We start from the raw sequence: 20,117 nt of genomic DNA on the forward strand, positions 1-20,117 counted from the left end.
TTTCAATGTTTGATTTGCTTTGTGTATCACCAAATTTGCTTGAGATGATTTTACTGCAACACTGCTCACTGCATCCAAGTTACTTGACATTTGCATTTCAAAGAGCTGTCAGTCAATATAAACTCCCTGCCCACTCAGCCTGTCTTTTCAATCTTCCTGGTAGTTAGCCATGCGAGAAATAGTCATTTTCAGAATGACTGTTCAGGACCTTTAAAATGCTTTATGGAGGTATCTAGTTACTGGGTGTTAAAATGCTAAACAACCAACATGTCTATACTGAAGAACAAGAGATGCAAAAATGTTTCAATGGAACCTGCATTCATATTGCATACATAATGAGGATCTGCAATGATGTCTTGTCCTGACATGTTTCCTTATTGGTCCATAGGAACAAGCCCTGCATACAGTCCACAGTGTGCTGATGCTAGTGGATAAAGATACAAGCCCTCGCCCTGAAAGACACCCTGGACTACAGGTCAAAGGGCATACACACACACGTACAGTGGCTTGCGAAAGTATTCACCCCCTTGGCATTTTTCCTATTTTGTTGCCTTACAACCTGGAATGAAACTTGATTTTTTGTGGATTTGTATAATTTGATTTACACAACATGCCTACCACTTTGAAGAGTCAAAATATGTTTTATTGTGAAACAAACAAGAAATAAGACATAAAAACAAAAAAACTTGAGCATGTATAACTATTCATCCCCCCAAAGTCAATACTTTGTAGAGCCACCTTTTGCAGCAATTACAGCAGCAAGTTTCTTGGGGTATGTCTCTATAAGCTTGGCACATTTAGCCACTGAGATTTTTCAAAACAAAACTGCTCCAGCTCCTTCAAGTTGTACCACAGATTCTCAATTGGATTGAGGTCTAGGCTTTGACCAGGCCATTCCAAGACATTTAAATGTTTCCCCTTAAACGACTCAAGTGTCACTTTAGCAGTATGCTTAGGGTCATTGTCCTGCTGGAAAGTGAACCTCCGTCCCAGTCTCAAATCTCTGGAAGACTGAAACAGGTTTCCCTCAAGAATTTCCCTGTATTTAGCGCCATCCATCATTCCTTCAATTCTGACCAGTTTCCCAGTCCCTGCCGATGAAAAACATCCCCACAGCATGATGCTGCCACCACCATGCTTCACTGTGGGGATGGTGTTCTCGGGGTGATGAGAGGTGTTGGATTTGCGCCAGACATAGCGTTTTCCTTGATGGCCAAAAAGCTCAATTTTTGTCTCATCTGACCAGAGTACCTTCTTCCATATGTTTGGGGAGTCTCCCACATGCCTTCTGGTGAACACCAAACGTGTTGGCTTATTTTATTCTTTAAGCAATGGCTTTTTTCTGGCCACTCTTCCGTAAAGCCCAGTTCTGTGGAGTGTACGGCTTAAAGTGGTCCTATGGACAGAAACTCCAATCTCCGCTGTGGAGCTTTGCAGCTCCTTCAGGATTATCTTTGGTCTCTGTTGCCTCTCTGATTAATGCCCTCCTTGCCTGGTCCATGAGTTTTGGTGGGCAGGTTTGTTGTGGTGCCAATTTCTTTCATTTTTTTAAATAATGGATTTAATGGTGCTCCGTGGGATGTTAAAACTTTGTCCCTGACCTGTTTGGAGAGCTCCTTGCTCTTCATGGTGCCACTTGCTTGGTGGTGCCCCTTACTTAGGGGTGTTGCAGACTCTGGGGCCTTTCAGAACAGGTGTATATATACTGAGATCATGTGACAGATCATGTGACACTTAGATTGCACACATGTGGACTTTATTTAACTAATTATGTGTCTTCTGAAGGTAATTGTTTGCACCAGATCTGATTTAGGGGCTTCATAGCAAAGGGGGTGAATACATATGCTCGCACCACTTTTCCGTTATTCATTTTTTAGCATTTTTTGAAACAAACAATTTTTTTCATTTCACTTCACCAATTTGGACTATTTTGTGTATGTCCATTACATGAAATCCAAATAAAAATCAATTTAAATTACAGGTTGTAATGCAACAAAATAGGAAAAATGCCAAGGGGGATGAATACTTTTGCAAGGCACTGTACACTAATCTGAAAGCAATAGGAGGGATGCGTCCTTTCCTCATCTTCAAAGGCTGCAATCTGTGACTATTGAGACACGTCCACACAGGCCCTCGCTCTGTAATATGACTGACCCCTCCCCACGTGCCTCCTGTCAATCAGATGGACATGGTGACCTCTCTGAAGGCCCTGCACAAGCTGGTGGAGGGACAACAGCTGACTTCTGACCTGGGCGGGACCTTCCCCTACAGCCACACTGATTGGCTGCAGTTTCATCAGGTGCAGTAGAATATTTATAAATGGTTTTAGCATATGTAATGGCCTCTTTAAATAATTTGTATGGTCAAGATTTCTAGAAGTTTACCAAATAGGCTATACAAGTGTCATTAAATACATTTTACATCGTTGTTGACGGATGTAGGATCTTAATTCGATCACCCTGTTGCAGGAGAGCTTTCCTGCAATTCAGGAAATGTAAAACTTGTAGTGTAGTTGTGGTGAATGATGGACGGAGTCAGGCGCAGGAGTAAAATAACCGGATGCAGATTTATTCCTTCCAGACATACAATGCGCCTACAACGGCAATCGAAACAGGTACAGGGGAAACAATCCTCCCTGACCAAACACAGTCTCAGAAAATACAATAAATGTAATGACACAGGGGAAAATCAACCCTGGCAAAATAAATGAGAGAGTATCTCAACCGAGCTACTCTCCTCCCACATAGAACAATCACTCACAAAGACAAGGGGGCAGAGGGAACACTTATACACAGACTAATTAGGGGATGAGCACCAGGTGTGTGTGATTGACAAGACAAGACAAGTGGAGTGATGAGAATGGGAGCGGCAGTAGCTAGTAAGCCGGTGACGACGAACGCCGAAACCTGCCCGAACAAGGAGGGGAGGCAGCCTTGGCGGAAGTTGTGACAGTAGTTGAGGTTTAAAAAGGCCTCTGAAGTTTTTTAATTTCCACTTTGAAATTTCAGACTTGAAATGTAAAAATCAACCCCTATATGTGCATTAATTATAATCCACATAATAATTCACATTTCCTGTTGCTGCAGGACTAGTCAACAAGGATCTTCTTGGGATAGTGTGCGAGGAATCAGTCTGGGCTTGTTCACATAGCTGTTGTCATTGGTATTCCGAAGCATAAATCCCCCCAATCTATTGCATTGGCTTTGTTTTGAGTGTGGATCTATATTATTCTTGCGTTTCAGAAACTAGTTTCCTTTGTGTCGGACTTGCAAGGGGCAGCCCATTTACTACATAGAGCAATCAAGAAAATTGATGGCAATCCAAAAATGGACACCGCCCAGGTATCTACAGTTTCGTTAAATAACTTAACTAAGTATCTTCATTTATTCTAAGTGTAATGCATTATTTTGTCAGGGCAGATTTATTTTTTTGCTTTAGGTTGTTGTTGTTGTTGTTTTTTGTTCAGGATGTTCAGCTATGTATTCAAGATCAGAAGACCTCAATGAAAGAGGTACTGCAGGACACCCGATTGGTTACTTTACAGAGAGAAGGTGGGGCCATCCTGGCCAGAATGAGGAGAGAAGAGTTTCGATTTGCCAAGTCCGATGACTACAGGTATTGCTCTTCATCAAATTCATGATTTGTTGTGGATAACTGATGTGTAACACCCAAAAGAATGGTGAAAGCCCTCCAGGACACTACCCAAGCTAAAACGGGCTTTGTGGCAAGTGACCACTATCCATCCATCTCTATGGTATCACCCATCTAGGTGATGCCACAACAGCCATTTTGTGCCAGAACTCCATAAACCATCTATCATTGTGAAGAGGTGAGGACAAGAGTGAATGTTTGCTAACATCCACCTCTCACTACAGTGATGCTTTGGAGTCAGTGACGGTCCTGTATAACCAGGTGGAGGAGAGTGTTCATATGCTGGTGATGAGATCCAACGAGTCACAGCAGCACCTGGACTTCCTGCTCAAACTCAGGGAGGCGGAGACAAATCTCGACACGGTAGGTCAGGAGGTTGCAACTTTACAGGACATTCAGATAGAAGTAGTGTCTTCAGAAATTATTCACACCCCTTCACTTTTTCCACATTTTGTTGTGTTACAGGCTGAATTTAAAATGGACAAAAACAAGTTTGTCACCTGCTTACACCTAATAACCCATAATGTCAAAGTGGAATTATGTTTTTAGACATTTTTACAAATTAATAAAAAATGAAAAGCTGAAATGTCTTGAGTCAATAAGTATTCAACCTCTTTGTTATGGCAAGCCTAAATAATTTCAGGAGTAAAAATGTGCTTAACCAGTCACATAATAAGTTGCATGGACTCTGTGTGCAATAATAGTGTTTAACATGAATGACTACCTCATCTCTGAACCCCACACATACAATTATCTGCAAGGTCCCTCAGTAGAGCAGTGGATTTCAAACACAGATTCAACCACAAAGACCACGGAAGTTTTCCAATGCCTCTTGGTGGATTGGTGGTAAAAAAAAAAAAATATATATATATAAGCAGACATTGAATATCCCTTTGAGCATGGTGAAGTTATTAATTACACCTTGGATGGTGTATCAATACACCCAGTCACTACAAAGATACAGGCGTCTTTCCTAACTCAGTTGCCGAAGAGGAAGGAAACCAATCAGGGATTTCACCATGAGGCCAATGGTGACTTTAAAACAATTAGAATGTAATGGCCGTGATAGGAGAAAACTGAGGATGGATCAACATTGCAGTTACTCCACAATACTAACCTAATTGACATAGTGAAAAGAAGGAAGCTTGTACAGAATGGAAATATTCCAAAACATGCATTCTGTTTGCAACAAGGCACTAAAGTAAAACTGCAAAAAAATGTGGCAAAGCAATTCACTTTTTGTCCTGAATACAAAGTGTTATGTTTGGGGCAAATCACATACAACACATTACTGAGTACCACTCTCCATATTTCCAAGCATAGTGGTGGCTGTGTCATGTTATGGGTATGTGTCACGATCGTTCATGAACAAGAAGGACCAAGGCGCAGCGTGATATGCATTCGGAGTGGAGCAGCTGACCGGTGCCGGACCAGGCACCGGTGGAACAGGCACGGGCCGTGCCGGACTGGACACACGCACCACTGGCTTGGTGCGGGGAGCAGGCACGGGCCGGACTGGGCTGACGACGCGCACCACTGGCTTGGTGCGGGGAGCAGGAACGGGCCGGACCGGGCTGACAACGCGCACCCCTGGCTTGGTGCGGGGAGCAGGAACGGGCCGTACCGGACTGGCGACACGCACCACTGGCTTGGTGCGTGGAGCAGGCACTGGCCGGACTGGGCTGACGACGCGCACCACTGGCTTGGTGCGGGGAGCAGGAACGGGCCGGGCCGGACTGGGAACACGCACCACTGGCTTGGTGCGGGGAGCAGGAACGGGCCGGGCCGGACTGGGAACACGCACCACTGGCTTGGTGCGGGGTGCAGGAACGGGCCGGGCCGGGCTGGCGACGCGCACCACTGGCTTGGTGCGAGGGGCAGGAGCAGGCCGGACCGGCGACGCACACCACTAGTTTGGTGCGAGGGACAGGAACAGGCCAGACCGGGCTGGCGACGCGCACCACAGGCTTGATGCGAGGAACAGGAACAGGCCGAACCGTACTGGGAACACGTACCACTGGCTTAGTGCAGGGAGCAGGAACGGGCCGGACCGGACTGGCGACACCCACCACTTGATTGCTGCCTAACCAGCTCATCTCGCCGTGCCTCTACACTTTCCTTCTGCTCCCTCTGAACCAATTGCCCCCCTAATCTGGTGGCCTCCTCTGCTAACCAGCGGAACCGCCCTATCTCGGCCTCCTGCTGCCTCGTCGACCACGCCGTGTGCCCCCCCCAAAAAAATTGTTGGGCTTGTCTCTCCACCGTGATCAGGGCCTCCATCCCTCTTGCCAGCCTCTCTCTCTCATCTCCTCCCAAGTCCATCCTCTCTCCTCGTCACGCTGCTTGATCCAGGATTGGTGGGATCTTCTGTCACGATCGTTCATGAACGAGAAGGACCAAGGCGCAGCGTGATATGCATTCATATTTATTTACGTACTGAACACACGACAAAACAACAAGTCCAAGGTAGACAAAATAACATACTTCACACGGAACAAGATCCCACACCTAACAGGTGTCAAAAGGCTGCCTAAGTATGGTCCCCAATCAGAGACAACGAGTGACAGCTGCCTCTGATTGGGAACCGCACATCTGATTTCACTGCTTGCATCAGTTACCTGATATGGAATAGAGTTCCATGTAGTCATGGCTCTATGTAGTACTCTGCACCTCCCATAGTCTGTTCTGGACTTGGGGACTGTGAAGAGACCTCTGGTGGCATGTCTTGTGGGGTATGCATGGGTGTCTAGAGCGGCGCACAATTGGCCCAGCGTTGTCCAGGATAGGGGAGGGAATGGCCGGCAGGGATGTAGCTCAGTTGGTAGAGCATGGCGTTTGCAACGCCAGGGTTGTGGGTTCGATTCCCATGGGGGCCAGTATAAAAAATTATGTATGCACTCACTAACTGTAAGTCGCTCTGGATAAGAGCGTCTGCTAAATGACTAAAATGTAAATGTGTCTGAGCTGTGTGCTAGTTGTTTAAACAGACTAACAGCTTTCAACATGTCAATACCTCTCACAAATACAAGAAGTGATAAAGTCAATCTCTCCTCCACTTTGAGCTAGGAGAGATTGACATGCATATTATTAATGTTTGCTCTCTGTGTACATCCAAGGGCCAGCCGTGCTGCTCTGTTCTGTGCCAATTGCAATTTTCCTAACTGCCTCTTTGTGGCACCTGACCACACGAATGAACAGCGGTCCAGGTGAAAGAATAACCTAAGACACAAGGCCAAATCTACACTGGAGTTGCTAATGGATGTTCCTGAGTGGCCGAGTTACAGTTTTGCCTTAAATCTACTTGAAAATATATGGCAAGACCTGAAAATGGCTAGCAATGATTAACAACCAATTTGACAGAGCTTGAAGAATAATGGGCAAATGTTGCACAATCCAGGTGTGGAAAGCTCTTAGAGACTTAACCAGAAAGACTCACAGCTGTAATCGCTGCCACAGGTGCTTCTACAAAGTATTGACTCAGGGGTGCGAATACTTATGTAAATTAGATTTCTGTATTTTATTTTCAATACATTTGCAAAATTTCTAAAAACATGTTTTCACTTTGTCATTATGACGTATTGTGTGTAGATGTGTGAAATTATTATTATTTTTCATCCATTTTGAATTCAGGCTGTAACACAACAAGATATGGAATAAGTCAAGGGGTATGAATACTTACTGAAGGCACTGTATATCGTGTACAACAGCCGTTCTTCTGTGTCACAGAGAATAGGCAACTACACCTGCCTGCTCTTGCTAAATCAAGGACACCTAAAATGATTGAAAGAAAACAAGTACTATTTTCACCCAGGTCTGATTAGTATGCCTTATGATATATATTTCCCTATCTGAATGTGGACCTCGTAGGCCAAGACATGGTTTAATACAGAAGGAGAACAACAGCTAAAGGACTCCAAGTCAACTGAGGACACCCTGGAGAGTGTGAGCCAAGCCCTTCAGCACTTTGGCTCCTTCCTCACCCAGGCCAAGGTACAGCTGAGCTGGGGTTAGACAGTTTAACCAAGCTTATGAGGTATATTCAAGTCAATGATCCAAAATGGTTGTAAAACTCACAGAGGGCTGATTCCTTAGTTGAGATCTATAGATGTGACTCACATTTTTCTGTAGACCCCCTATTGACATTAGTGAAGGCTATACGCAAAAGTCTGGTTTGTGTAGATATTTAGGCCTTGTCTCAAGTTAGGATTGGACTCTTAAGAGGGGAGAAACTGCATTCAATACACCCAGATGAGCCAGGTGAATAATTTTTTTCAGAAAATAAATTCCATCTCATTCTTCACAGATTTATGTTTACTTGACCATATTATTTTGAGATATCCATTTCATCATTTATTTCCTCTTACTCCACAGCTGCAAGAAAAAACAGTTGGAGCATATTTTCTCAGAACAAATAACGAAAACCTATTTTTCACAATTAATTATCATGCGCTTATCAGAGCTTACGTAATGTGAAGATGGGGAGGAAAAGCAGGAGAGGTGGGAGTTGAAATCTCTGTTAATCATCATAGGAGAAAAAACAGCAGACCTTGAAACTGATGATGGAGGTTGAGAAGATTCTGGGTCCCACCAACTCTAACACTGAGATGGAGGTTTTTCAGACCGTGATGAAGACTTTCAAATCTAATATGGCCGACTTTCTGTTGCGAGCGGAGCAAAGGCGTACTGAGCTTGACAACATGGTGCATGTCTATCACTTCTGTGAACAGGTTAGTCAAGCAATACCCTGGTCCTTTCAAAACCTCCTTTCAATCTCTTTTTACTATTTTATTCCTTCCTTTCAGCCTGGTTCTGGGTCAATTCCACTGAAATTCCAGTCAGCAACAGGATATGTTTTTCACTTTGATGGAGGACTGACAGGAATTAAAATGGAATTGATTCTAACTCTGCATCATTTCTCCCACCATATTACTTTTACCACCACGGACAGGCCCCCTCTTTCACCCCTAGCCACAACAATCATCAATCCCTCCCATCAAACTTTTCAGAACCCCAACTTCCCATCCAAGTAATACACAACAAAAAACACTTAACTTCTAACACTTCTGAAATAACACTGTAAAACTAACAGTGCTCTCTGTATTGTTTCCTCTAGGCTGCTGCCCTAGCCAAGGAATGCAGGCAATATCTTGAGCAGGTAGAGACAGGGTGTTACCCTGCCAATGCCAATCTAAGTACACTTAAGACCTACAATGAGAGATTGGGTGACTGCTTCTCGGCCCGACACTTCCAGACTGTGAAAGCCAAAGCCTACAGTGCGAGGGGCTCTGGGGGGAAGAGGCTGTGGAATGCCGCCTGGATCCAGTGCCAAGAAGTCAGCCAGCGGCTGGGGGAGAGATTGCAACAGCGGGGCGATGCAGCTGACAAAGACCAGCCGCAGCCCAACGCCGGCGGAGCTCACTTGAAGAGCAGGGTGTTAGAGACAGGAAAGGAGAGGGAAGAGGAGAAGGAGGAGGAGGTGGTGGCCCCTTGCTCCCTCGCTCTTGCCTCAACCTCCCCTCCAGGGGTGGCCGATAACTCGGGGAGGTCCTCCCGGGACCAGATGGAGAGCAGAGACAGCCGTACTAGGGACAGCGCTCACATCACATGTTTTAACCTCCCTTTCAAAGCGGACTCGAAAGGGAGCAAAGGAGCCAAAGAAGTGTCCCAGTCACCTAAATCCCCAGGCAAAGAGGGGAAACTGATACCAGTGGTGCCTCAAGATAGAGGAGGTGGACTAGGGAGGCGCCACAGCGAGGCGGACCTCAAGAGGGGGGATCCGATTGGCGAGTGTGAGCCATTTCCATGGCAACACGGCGCCTTGGGGCGCTCCCTGAGTGAGAGTTCCTGTATGAGCTCTCTCCTGTCCTCAGAGTGTGGCTCCTCCCCCTTATCGGCAAGACACTCCCATAGCCGGCCCTTAGTAGTGGCACTGCTGTCACCCCAAAACCCTTATGATATCTCCCGTAATGGAAGTTTCTGCTCTGGCCACTCCTGCTGTGAGTCAAATGGGGACAGAGACGGGGACAGGGAAGGTGGTGACCCCATACAGGTGTCTTCAGTGTCCTTGACTGACCCTATTGGTGATGAGACACAGGAGGACTCGTCATTAGCCGACACACAAGCTGAAGAAAATGGCAGCAATGTCCTGTGAGTGATGCACCTCCTCCTTCTCAACAGCTATCAGATAAACGTTTTCCCAGAAATTCCCACAAAACCAGCATAGATGCGATAAAGAGGTCAATGCAATGCAGACCGTGACGGATAGAAGAAGGATACCAGGTTGGCGCATGTTCAACAAATCTGCTCCAACAAAGTGCATAGTCAAAAAAGTAGATCATGACGGATGTATTGTAACAGGCCCACAATGTGGTTACTAAAGTCTGATTTGGGTATATGTTCGTATAAGATGGTAGCATAGCTAGCATAGAGAAATCGGTGGTGGTAGTCAAAGTCGTTTTTAACTGTAATGCAGTTCAGTTGATTGGTGATGATGACATGAACATGTATTCGGTTTGACATCCATACAAGCATTATACTTCTATTTTTACCTCAACATAGTGTGAAATACACAAATTAACAATAGCCTAAATGTAGGGTAATTTTGCTGGGGGGATCTTTCCCCCACGTCATCTTTCCCCCACGCGTTTCCATGGCATTTCCATTGTTTGGTCGAGTTCCATTGACCTCCTTACCGCATCTATGCCATTAGTCACACAAGCTATTATCAGTTTATTTATTTTTTATGTGAATGAGTTTATGGGAAATATGTCTTAAATAAACAAATGAGTGACAAATTACATTTACAGCATGCAGTGTTAGTATAAATGCAGCAAAGAGACAGTTTCTCTTTCGGTCTTTGTTAGATTTCAGATTAGGACTAGTTGCCTGCAATCTTTACAATAACTACATTAAGGAAACCGGTCACTGTTTATTTAGATAATCCCCTATAGATTATCTACAGATGCTCAAACTACCAACAAACTATCAACTGCAACTCAGTTGAAATGCAACAGCTTGCTAGGGTTACAGGGAAATGTTACAAGGTTAGGTTTATGGTTAAAGTAGGTAGGGTTAGGGTAAGGATTAAATTAGAGAATGCATTGTCCAAATTCCTCCTCCTTAAAATTCCCAATTTCCTGTTTCCTGTGTGGACAGGAAGTTGCAGAGGATCATGGAGGAGCTGTTGTTAACTGAGAGGGAGTATGTACGATCTCTAGGCTACGTACGAGAGCACTACTTCCCCGAGCTGGAGAGGCCTGATGTGCCTCAGGACCTAAGGGGTCAGAGGGGGAACATTTTCGGCAACCTGGAGAAGCTCCATGACTTCCACCGCCACCACTTCCTGAAAGAACTGGAGGGCTGCCTACGAGAACCCTTCAGAGTGGGACGCTGCTTCCTACGACATGTGGGTTCCCATGGTTACGTACATTAACCATGTGATAACTAAACCTAACCTTAAAGGGATATTTCCATCTTTTGTTCATAAATCCACTGTTAATACAATCCCCAAAATGTTGCATGTCAGCAGTCACATTTTCAAGAGCGCTTGCAGTACAGAGCAAAAACTGTGATGATGCGTTTTAAGTGATTGATGGCACCCTTTCAAGGGTAGTGTACCCATCACTTCACAGAGAAGTTAAAAGGACAGTTAGTAACACTGGTATAACAGTATTTAGTAACACTGGTATAACAGTATTTAGTAACACTGGTATAACAGTATTTAGTAACACTGGTATAACAGTATTTAGTAACACTGGTATAACAGTATATTTTAATCCAACTGTTCTTAAACAAACAATCATCAAGTGTTTTACAATTGGTTTACTTTTTGGGGTGAGAGACGTTTCAGTCTTTTTATTATAAGTTATTTTTTCCTCTGTTTGGCACTCACCAACAATAAGTGATGTGGACCGCATGCCACAAGTCAGGTCAATTATAATATTGAGAAATCAACAGGCACATAGGTTCTACCGCTGTGTAAAATAGAATACAATAATAATACTTTATATTTTATTTATTTGTATTTTTTATTGAATTCTGTGGTTCTCCCCCTATCCAGAGAGAGAGCTTTGGTCTGTACGCCCTCTTTAGCAAGAACAAACCCCAGTCAGACAGCTTACTCATCAACCACGGCCATGACTTTTTCAAGGTGAGGACGTCAAATAAACTGTCAGAGTACACTGATATTACAGTAGATAAGGCAATGCTCATCCTTATGTGAAGTATTTGTAGTGGAAGTGCCACCGGAACAATGGTGTTTGCAACCAAAAAAAATTGAAATACCCTTTATTAACAGTATATTATAACTTGCATGTCCCAACCGGGTTGTGGTCAATTCTATTTCAATTCGGTCAACAATCAAATTCCAATTGGAATTTCTGTTTTTACTTTCTGAATTGAATGAATGATATGGAATTATCTCCAACAATGTTTTCCTAACAATCCAGCAAAAACAGCTGCAGCTGGGGGACAAGATGGACCTGTCTTCTTACCTGCTGAAGCCTGTGCAGCGCATCAGCAAGTACAGCCTACTGCTGCAGGACATGGTGAGGGAGTGCGGGCCCAACAGGAGCTGTGAGGAGGCCGAGGTCCAGCACGCCCTGGAAGTCATCCAGTTCCAGCTGCGGCATGGCAACAACCTGCTGGCCATGGACGACATCCAGGACTGTGATGTGAGTGAGGATTGGGGAAGAGAGGATTGGGGAAGAGGGGATTGAAGGGAGAGGGAGGAAAGGAGGATTGAAGAGTAACAATGTTGGTGATTGGAGAGGAGAGGAGAGGAGAGGTTGGTAATATATACATCAAGTATTTTCTCCTTGGAATAGATTTGTGTTTGGGGGTGAAGTCAATCAAGCAAATGTATTTATAAAGCCCTTTTTAAGGTAGTTTGGGCATCAGTCTGGTTAGCTAACATTCCTCTCCTTGTACTCTGCGTCATATGCCAAATATTTAAAATATAATGTTAACCAGTTGTGCTTTCAATCCCAAGGGGGACCCTTACCCTGGCTTAAGAGAACAACATTTACCAGAACAAGGTGTAACATATTGGCTGTCAAAAATATATATACGCCGTTAATTGCATCTCCATTTGTTCACCGCACTGACCCTTTTAAGTGCACGTGTTTCCTCACAGACCCTTGTAAGCGCAACACACAACACGCTCTGTGCCATGTGCTGTCAGTGTACCCTCTGTCTCGCTATCACTGTATGTCTCTATTGTGGTGCACTACGCTTGCAACTTTTAACAACAATTTTGAAGGAAAACGTACAGAAAGTTAAACCATAAACACATTCCCAGCCGTTTCTTTAGATAACAGCAAAAACATAATCTCCGTAGCCGATGTGAGTAAGACCTGTAAACAAGTGTCTTCAATTACATTTTAATTTCTGTAGAAATAACTTGTTTCAAGCAGACTGCTATAGTCCCCGTGCCGAAAAATGCCAAGGTAACCTTCCTAAATGACTATAGCCTGTAGCACTCACATCTATAGCCATGAAATGCCTTGAAAGGCTGGTCATGTGCTATTTTGTGTGTTTTTTTCATGTTGTTTGTAACTTATTTTGTACATAATGTTTCTGCCAATGTCTCTTATGACCAAAAAGAGCTTCTGGATATCAGAACAGCTGTCACGATCGTTGTAAGAGGCAGACCAAGGCGCAGCGTGATAGGCGTACATCTTTTAATGAGTACTTGACACCAACAACAAAACAACAAAACGATACGTGAAGTCTAAAGGTTCACCAACACAAACCTATACAACAAGATTCCACAATCAACTGTGCAAAACAGGCTGCCTAAGTATGGTTCCCAATCAGAGACAACGAGCTACAGCTGCCTCTGATTGGGAACCACCCTGGCCAACATAGATCTAAACGATCTAGAATAAACATATAGAACAACTAACCATAGGAACTAACACCCTGGCTCAACATTAAAGAGTCCCCAGAGCCAGGGCGTGACAGTACCCCCCCCCCAAAGGCGCGGACTGCGAACGTACCAACCAAACACCACAGGGGAGGGGTCGGGTGGGCATTCCGCCTCGGAGGCGGATCCGGCTCCGGGCGTGACCACCACTCTCTCTCTCGCCCTCGTGGTCTGGCCCTGCTGACCGGAGCTGGACTGAACACCGGTGGAGCGGATTGCTCTGGCTCCGGCGTGGAGCAGCTGACCGGTGCCGGACCAGGCACAGGTGGAACAGGCACGGACCGTGCCGGACTGACGACGCGCACCACTGGCTTGGTGCGGGGGGCGGGAATGGGCCGGACCGGGCTGACGACGCGCACCACTTCCTTGGTGCGGGGAGCAGGTACGGGCCGGACCGGGCTGACGACGCGCACCACTGGCTTGGTGCGGGGAGCAGGAACAGGCCGAACCGGATTGGCGACGCGCACCACTGGCTTGGTGCGGGGAGCAGGAACAGGCCGGACCGGGCTGGCGACGCGCACCACAGGCTTGGTGCGGGGAGCAGGAACGGGCCGGACCGGGCTGACGACGCGTACCACTGGCTTGGTGCGGGGAGCAGGAATGGGCCGGGCTGGCGACGCGCACCACAGGCTTGGTGCGGGGAGCAGGACAAGGCCGGACCGGGCTGGCGACGCGCACCACTGGCTTGGTGCGGGGAGCAGGCACGGACCGTGCCGGACTGACGACACGCACCACTGGCTTGGTGCGGGGAGCGGGAACGGGCCGGACCGGGCTGACGACGCGCACCACAGGCTTGGTGCGGGGAGCAGGACAAGGCCGGACCGGGCTGGCGACGCGCACCACAGGCTTGGTGCGGGGAGCAGGCACGGACCGTGCCGGACTGACGACACGCACCACTGGCTTGGTGCGGGGAGCAGGCACGGACCGTGCCGGACTGACGACACGCACCACTGGCTTGGTGCGGGGAGCAGGAACAGGCCAGACCGGGCTGGCGATGCGCACCACAGGCTTGGTGCGGGGAGCAGGACAAGGCCGGACCGGGCTGGCGACGCGCCCCACTGGCTTGGTGCGGGGAGCAGGAACAGGCCAGACCGGGCTGGCGATGCGCACCACTGGCTTGGTGCGGGGAGTAGGCACGGACCGTGCCGGACTGACGACGCGCACCACTGGCTTTGTGCGGGGAGCGGGAACGGGCCGGACCGGGCTGGCGACGCGCACCACTGGCTTGGTGCGGGGAGCAGAAACAGGCCAGACCGGGCTGGCGACGCGCACCACTGGCTTGGTGCGGGGAGTAGGCACGGACCGTGCCGGACTGACGACGCGCACCACTGGCTTGGTGCGGGGAGCGGGAACGGGCCGGACCGGGCTGGCGACGCGCACCACTGGCTTGGTGCGGGGAGCGGGAACGGGCCGGACCGGCTGGCGACGCACACCACAGGCTTGGTGCGGGGAGCAGGAACAGGCCAGACCGGGCTGGCGACGCGCACCACTGCCTTGGTGCGGGGAGTAGGCACGGACCGTGCCGGACTGACGACGCGCACCACTGGCTTGGTGCGGGGAGCGGGAACGGGCCGGACCGGGCTGGCGACGCGCACCACTGGCTTGGTGCGGGGAGCAGAAACGGGCCGGACCGGGCTGACGACGCGCACCACTGGCTTGGTGCGGGGAGCAGGAACGGGCCGGACCGGGCTGACGACACGCATCACTGGCTTGGTGTGGGGAGCAGGAACAGGCCGGACCGGGCTGTGGAGACGGACTGGAGGTCTGGAGCGAAGAGCTGACACAACCCGTCCTGGCTGAATGCCTATTTCTACACACTCTGTGTGAGGCATCAGCACAGGACGTACAGGGCTGTGCACTCGTACTGGCACTACAGCACGTGGCACTGGCGCAGGATATCCGGGACCGAGGAGGGGTACTGGAGGCCACGAGCGTTGAGCCGGCACACTCCGTCCTGGCTGCATGCCCACCTTAGCACGACACGTGCGTGGTGCTAGCACAGGACGTACAGGACTGTGCCGGACCACTCGCGGCACATTACGCAGCTCCGCATAACTCGGAACCTGCCCAGTCTCACGCTGCCTAGCCTGAGTACGGGGAGTTGGCTCTGCTCTACCTCTAGGCTCCGCCAACCTCCCTTCCAGCCCCCCAAACCTGGTGGCCTCCTCTCCTAATCCGCCGATACGTCCTGTAGCTGCCTCCAGCATCCCCGTCGTCCATGCCGTGTGCCCCCCCAAAAAAAATTATTGGGGTTGCCTTTCGCCTGTCCGACGACGGCACGGTTGGCGCCGAACCTCCTCTCTCGCCATGGCCTTAACTTTTGCCCATGGCCATCTGCCCGCGAACATGTCCTCCCAAGACCACCATTCGCCCACCTGGGACATCGCCAACTTCTCCAGTTCCTTACCCGGCGTTTGCTCCTGAACACGCTGCTTGGTCCTTCTTTGGTGGGATCTTCTGTCACGATCGTTGTAAGAGGCAGACCAAGGCGCAGCGTGATAGGCGTACATCTTTTAATGAGTACTTGACACCAACAACAAAACAACAAAACGATACGTGAAGTCTAAAGGTTCACCAACACAAACCTATACAGAACAAGATCCCACAATCAACTGTGCAAAACAGGCTGCCTAAGTATGGTTCCCAATCATAGACAACGAGCTACTGCTGCCTCTGATTGGGAACCACCCTGGCCAACATAGATCTAAACGATCTAGAATAATCACATAGAACAACTAAACATAGGAACTAACACCCTGGCTCAACATTAAAGAGTCCCCAGAGCCAGGGCGTGACAACAGTGATTACTCACCTTGAACTGGATGAAGATTTTTTCTTAAACGAGTCGGACATGAAGGATTTACTGCTGATACCGGACCAGGCCCAAATCCCTGTCATTTAGATAGAGGGGATGCAGGTCCGGGTGCCTTGTGAGAATTAGTTAGCGAGTGGGTAACCCGCCTCTACCATTCGTCCTATTGGCCAATGTGCAATCATTGGAGAATAAACTGGATGAGGTCCGTTCAAGACTATCCTACCAATGGGACATTCAAAACTGTAATATCTTATGTTTCACCGAGCCGTGGCTGAACGACTGTCACGATCGTTGAGAGACGGGTCAGACCAAGGTGCAGCGTGGCATGCAAACATGTTTATTAAATCAAATAAACATTAAACAAAACAAGAAACAACGTAACGTGAAGTCCTCAGGCTAAACACATACGAGCCTAACACGGAATAAGATCCCACAAACATAGTAGGCAAACAGGCTACTTAAGTATGATCCCCAATCAGAGACAACGAGCGACAGCTGTCTCTGATTGGGAATCACACCGGCCAAACATAGAAACACAATACCTAGATCACAAACATACACTGCTCAAAAAAATAAAGGGAACACTTAAACAACACATCCTAGATCTGAATGAATGAAATAATCTTATTAAATACTTTTTTCTTTACATAGTTGAATGTGCTGACAACACAATCACACAAAAATTATCAATGGAAATCAAATGTATCAACCTTGGGAGGTCTGGATTTGGAGTCACCCTCAAAATTTAAGTGGAAAACCACACTACAGGCTGATCCAAATTTGATGTAATGTCCTTAAAACAAGTCAAAATGATGCTCAGTAGTGTGTGTGGCCTTCACGTGCCTGTATGACCTCCCTACAACGCCTGGGCATGCTCCTGATGAGGTGGCGGATGGTCTCCTTAGGGATCTCCTCCCAGACCTGGACTAAAGCATCCGCCAACTCCTGGACAGTCTGTGGTGCAACGTGGCGTTGGTGGATGGAGCGAGACATGATGTCCCAGATGTGCTCAATTGGATTCAGGTCTGGGGAATGGGCGAGCCAGTCCATAGCATCAATGCCTTCCTCTTGCAGGAACTGCTGACACACTCCAGCCACATGAGGTCTAGAATTCTCTTGCATTAGGAGGAACCCAGGGCCAACCGCACCAGCATATGGTCTCACAAGGGGTCTAAGGATCTCATCTCGGTAGCTAATGGCAAGGATTAAATGTCAGGAATTGTGAAAAACTGAGTTTAAATGTATTTGGCTAAGCTGTATGTAAACGTCCGACTTCAACTGTACTTACACTGACGTCCCAACACACACACACACACACACACACACACACACACACACACACACACACATTGCACATAACAAACTTGAAGGCTTGTTACATTGTACAAGACCCCCTTGGCTAGATAGACTACCTCCAATAGAGTACCTCCAATACAGTACCTCCAGTAGAATACTTCCAATACAGTACATCCAATACAGTACCTCCAATAGAGTACCTCCAGTAGAGTACCTCCAGTAGAGTACCTCCAGTAGACTACCTCCAATAGAATACCTCCAGTAGACTACCTCCAATAGAGTACCTCCAATACAGTACCTCCAGTGGAATACTTCCAATACAGTACATCCAATACAGTACCTCCAATAGAGTACCTCCAGTAGAGTACCTCCAGTAGAGTACCTCCAGTAGACTACCTCCAATAGAATACCTCCAGTAGACTACCTCCAATAGAGTACCTCCAATACAGTACCTCCAGTGGAATACTTCCAATACAGTACGTCCAATACAGTACCTCCAATACAGTACATCCAATAGAATACCTCCAATAGAGTACCTCCAATAGAATACCTCCAATACAGTACCTCCAGTAGAGTACCTCCAGTAGACTACCTCCAATAGAATACCTCCAAAAGAGTACCTCCAATAGAGTACCTCCAATAGAGTACCTCCAATAGAGTACCTCCAATAGAGTACATCCAATAGAATACCTCCAATAGAGTACATCCAATAGAATACCTCCAATAGAGTACATCCAATAGAATACCTCCAATAGAGAACCTCCAATAGAGTACTTTTTTTTTTTTTTTTTTTTTCACCTTTATTTAACCAGGTAAGCCAGTTGAGAACAAGTTCTCATTTACAACTGCGACCTGGCCAAGATAAAGCAAAGCAGTGCGATAAAAACAACAACACAGAGTTACATATGGGGTAAAAAAAAACATAAAGTCAAAAATACAACAGAAAATATATATACAGTGTGTGCAAATGTAGCAAGCTTTGGAGGTAAGGCAATAAATAGGCTATAGTGCAAATTAATTACAATTAGTATTAACACTGGAATGCTAGATGTGCAAGAGATTATGTGCAAAAAGAGATACTGGGGTGCAAAAGAGCAAAATAAATAACAATATAGGGATGAGGTAGTTGGGTGGGCTAATTTCAGATGGGCTGTGTACAGGTGCAGTGATCGGTAAGGTGCTCTGACAACTGATGCTTAAAGTTAGTGAGGGAGATAAGAGTCTCCAGCTTCAGAGATTTTTGCAATTCGTTCCAGTCATTGGCAGCAGAGAACTGGAAGGAATGGCGTCCAAAGGAGGTGTTGGCTTTGGGAATGACCAGTGAGATATACCTGCTGGAGCGCAGACTACGGGTGGGTGCTGCTATGGTGACCAATGACCTAAGATAAGGCGGGGATTTGCCTAGCAGTGATTTATAGATGGCCTGGAGCCAGTGGGTTTGACGACGAACATGTAGTGAGGACCAGCCAACAAGAGCGTACAGGTCACAGTGGTGGGTAGTGTATGGGGCTTTGGAGACAAAACGGATGGCACTGTGATAGACTACATCCAATTTGCTGAGTAGAGTGTTGGAGGCTATTTTGTAAATGACATCGCCGAAGTCAAGGATCGGTAGGATAGTCAGTTTTACGAGGGCATGTTTGGCAGCATGAGTGAAGGAGGCTTTGTTGCGAAATAGGAAGCCGATTCTAGATTTAACTTTGGATTGGAGATTCTTAATGTGAGTCTGGAAGGAGAGTTTACAGTCTAACCAGACACCTAGGTATTTGTAGTTGTCCACATACTCTAGGTCAGACCCGTCGAGAGTGGTGATTCTAGTCGGGTGGGCGGGTGCCAGCAGCGTTCGATTGAAGAGCATGCATTTAGTGTTTAAGAGCAGTTGGAGGCTACTGAAGGAGTGTTGTATGGCATTGAAGCTCGTTTGGAGGTTTGTTAACACAGTGTCCAATGAAGGGCCAGATGTATACAAAATGGTGTCGTCTGCGTAGAGGTGGATCTGAGAGTCACCAGCAGCAAGAGCGACATCATTGATATACACGGAGAAAAGTGTCGGCCCAAGAATTGAACCCTGTGGCACCCCCATAGAGACTGCCATAGGTCCAGACAACAGGCCCTCCGATTTGACACACTGAACTCTATCTGAGAAGTAGTTGGTGAACCAGGCGAGGCAGTCATTTGAGAAACCAAGGCTATTTAGTCTGCCAATAAGAATGCGGTGGTTGACAGAGTCGAAAGCCTTGGCCGGGTCGATGAAGACGGCTGCACAGTACTGTCTATTATCAATCGCGGTTATAATATCGTTTAGGACCTTGAGCGTGGCTGAAGTGCACCCATGACCAGCTCGGAAACCGGATTGCATAGCGGAGAAGGTACGGTGGTATTCGAAATGGTCGGTGATCTGTTTGTTAACTTGGCTTTCAAATACTTTCG

At 47.3% G+C, this 20,117-nt stretch overlaps 1 protein-coding gene across 1 annotated transcript in view; it reads left to right on the top strand.

Moving 5' to 3' along the window:
• LOC311134082 (pleckstrin homology domain-containing family G member 4B-like) overlaps positions 1-20,117 on the top strand; it is a gene marked incomplete at its 5' end in the record, with an annotated part of 124,408 nt that overhangs the window by 93,972 nt on the left and 10,319 nt on the right. The window contains 10 exons of the mRNA XM_084167673.1: positions 389-475; positions 2,183-2,299; positions 3,467-3,615; positions 3,876-4,014; positions 7,519-7,641; positions 8,181-8,378; positions 8,765-9,798; positions 10,807-11,056; positions 11,711-11,800; positions 12,099-12,323. Coding sequence (XP_084023799.1) covers positions 389-475; positions 2,183-2,299; positions 3,467-3,615; positions 3,876-4,014; positions 7,519-7,641; positions 8,181-8,378; positions 8,765-9,798; positions 10,807-11,056; positions 11,711-11,800; positions 12,099-12,323 — 2,412 coding nt within the window. The remainder of the gene's footprint in view (positions 1-388; positions 476-2,182; positions 2,300-3,466; positions 3,616-3,875; positions 4,015-7,518; positions 7,642-8,180; positions 8,379-8,764; positions 9,799-10,806; positions 11,057-11,710; positions 11,801-12,098; positions 12,324-20,117) is intronic.

This window comes from Coregonus lavaretus (assembly GCF_964263955.1).
Source record: "Coregonus lavaretus genome assembly, chromosome: 8".
Lineage (NCBI taxonomy): Eukaryota > Metazoa > Chordata > Actinopteri > Salmoniformes > Salmonidae > Coregonus > Coregonus lavaretus.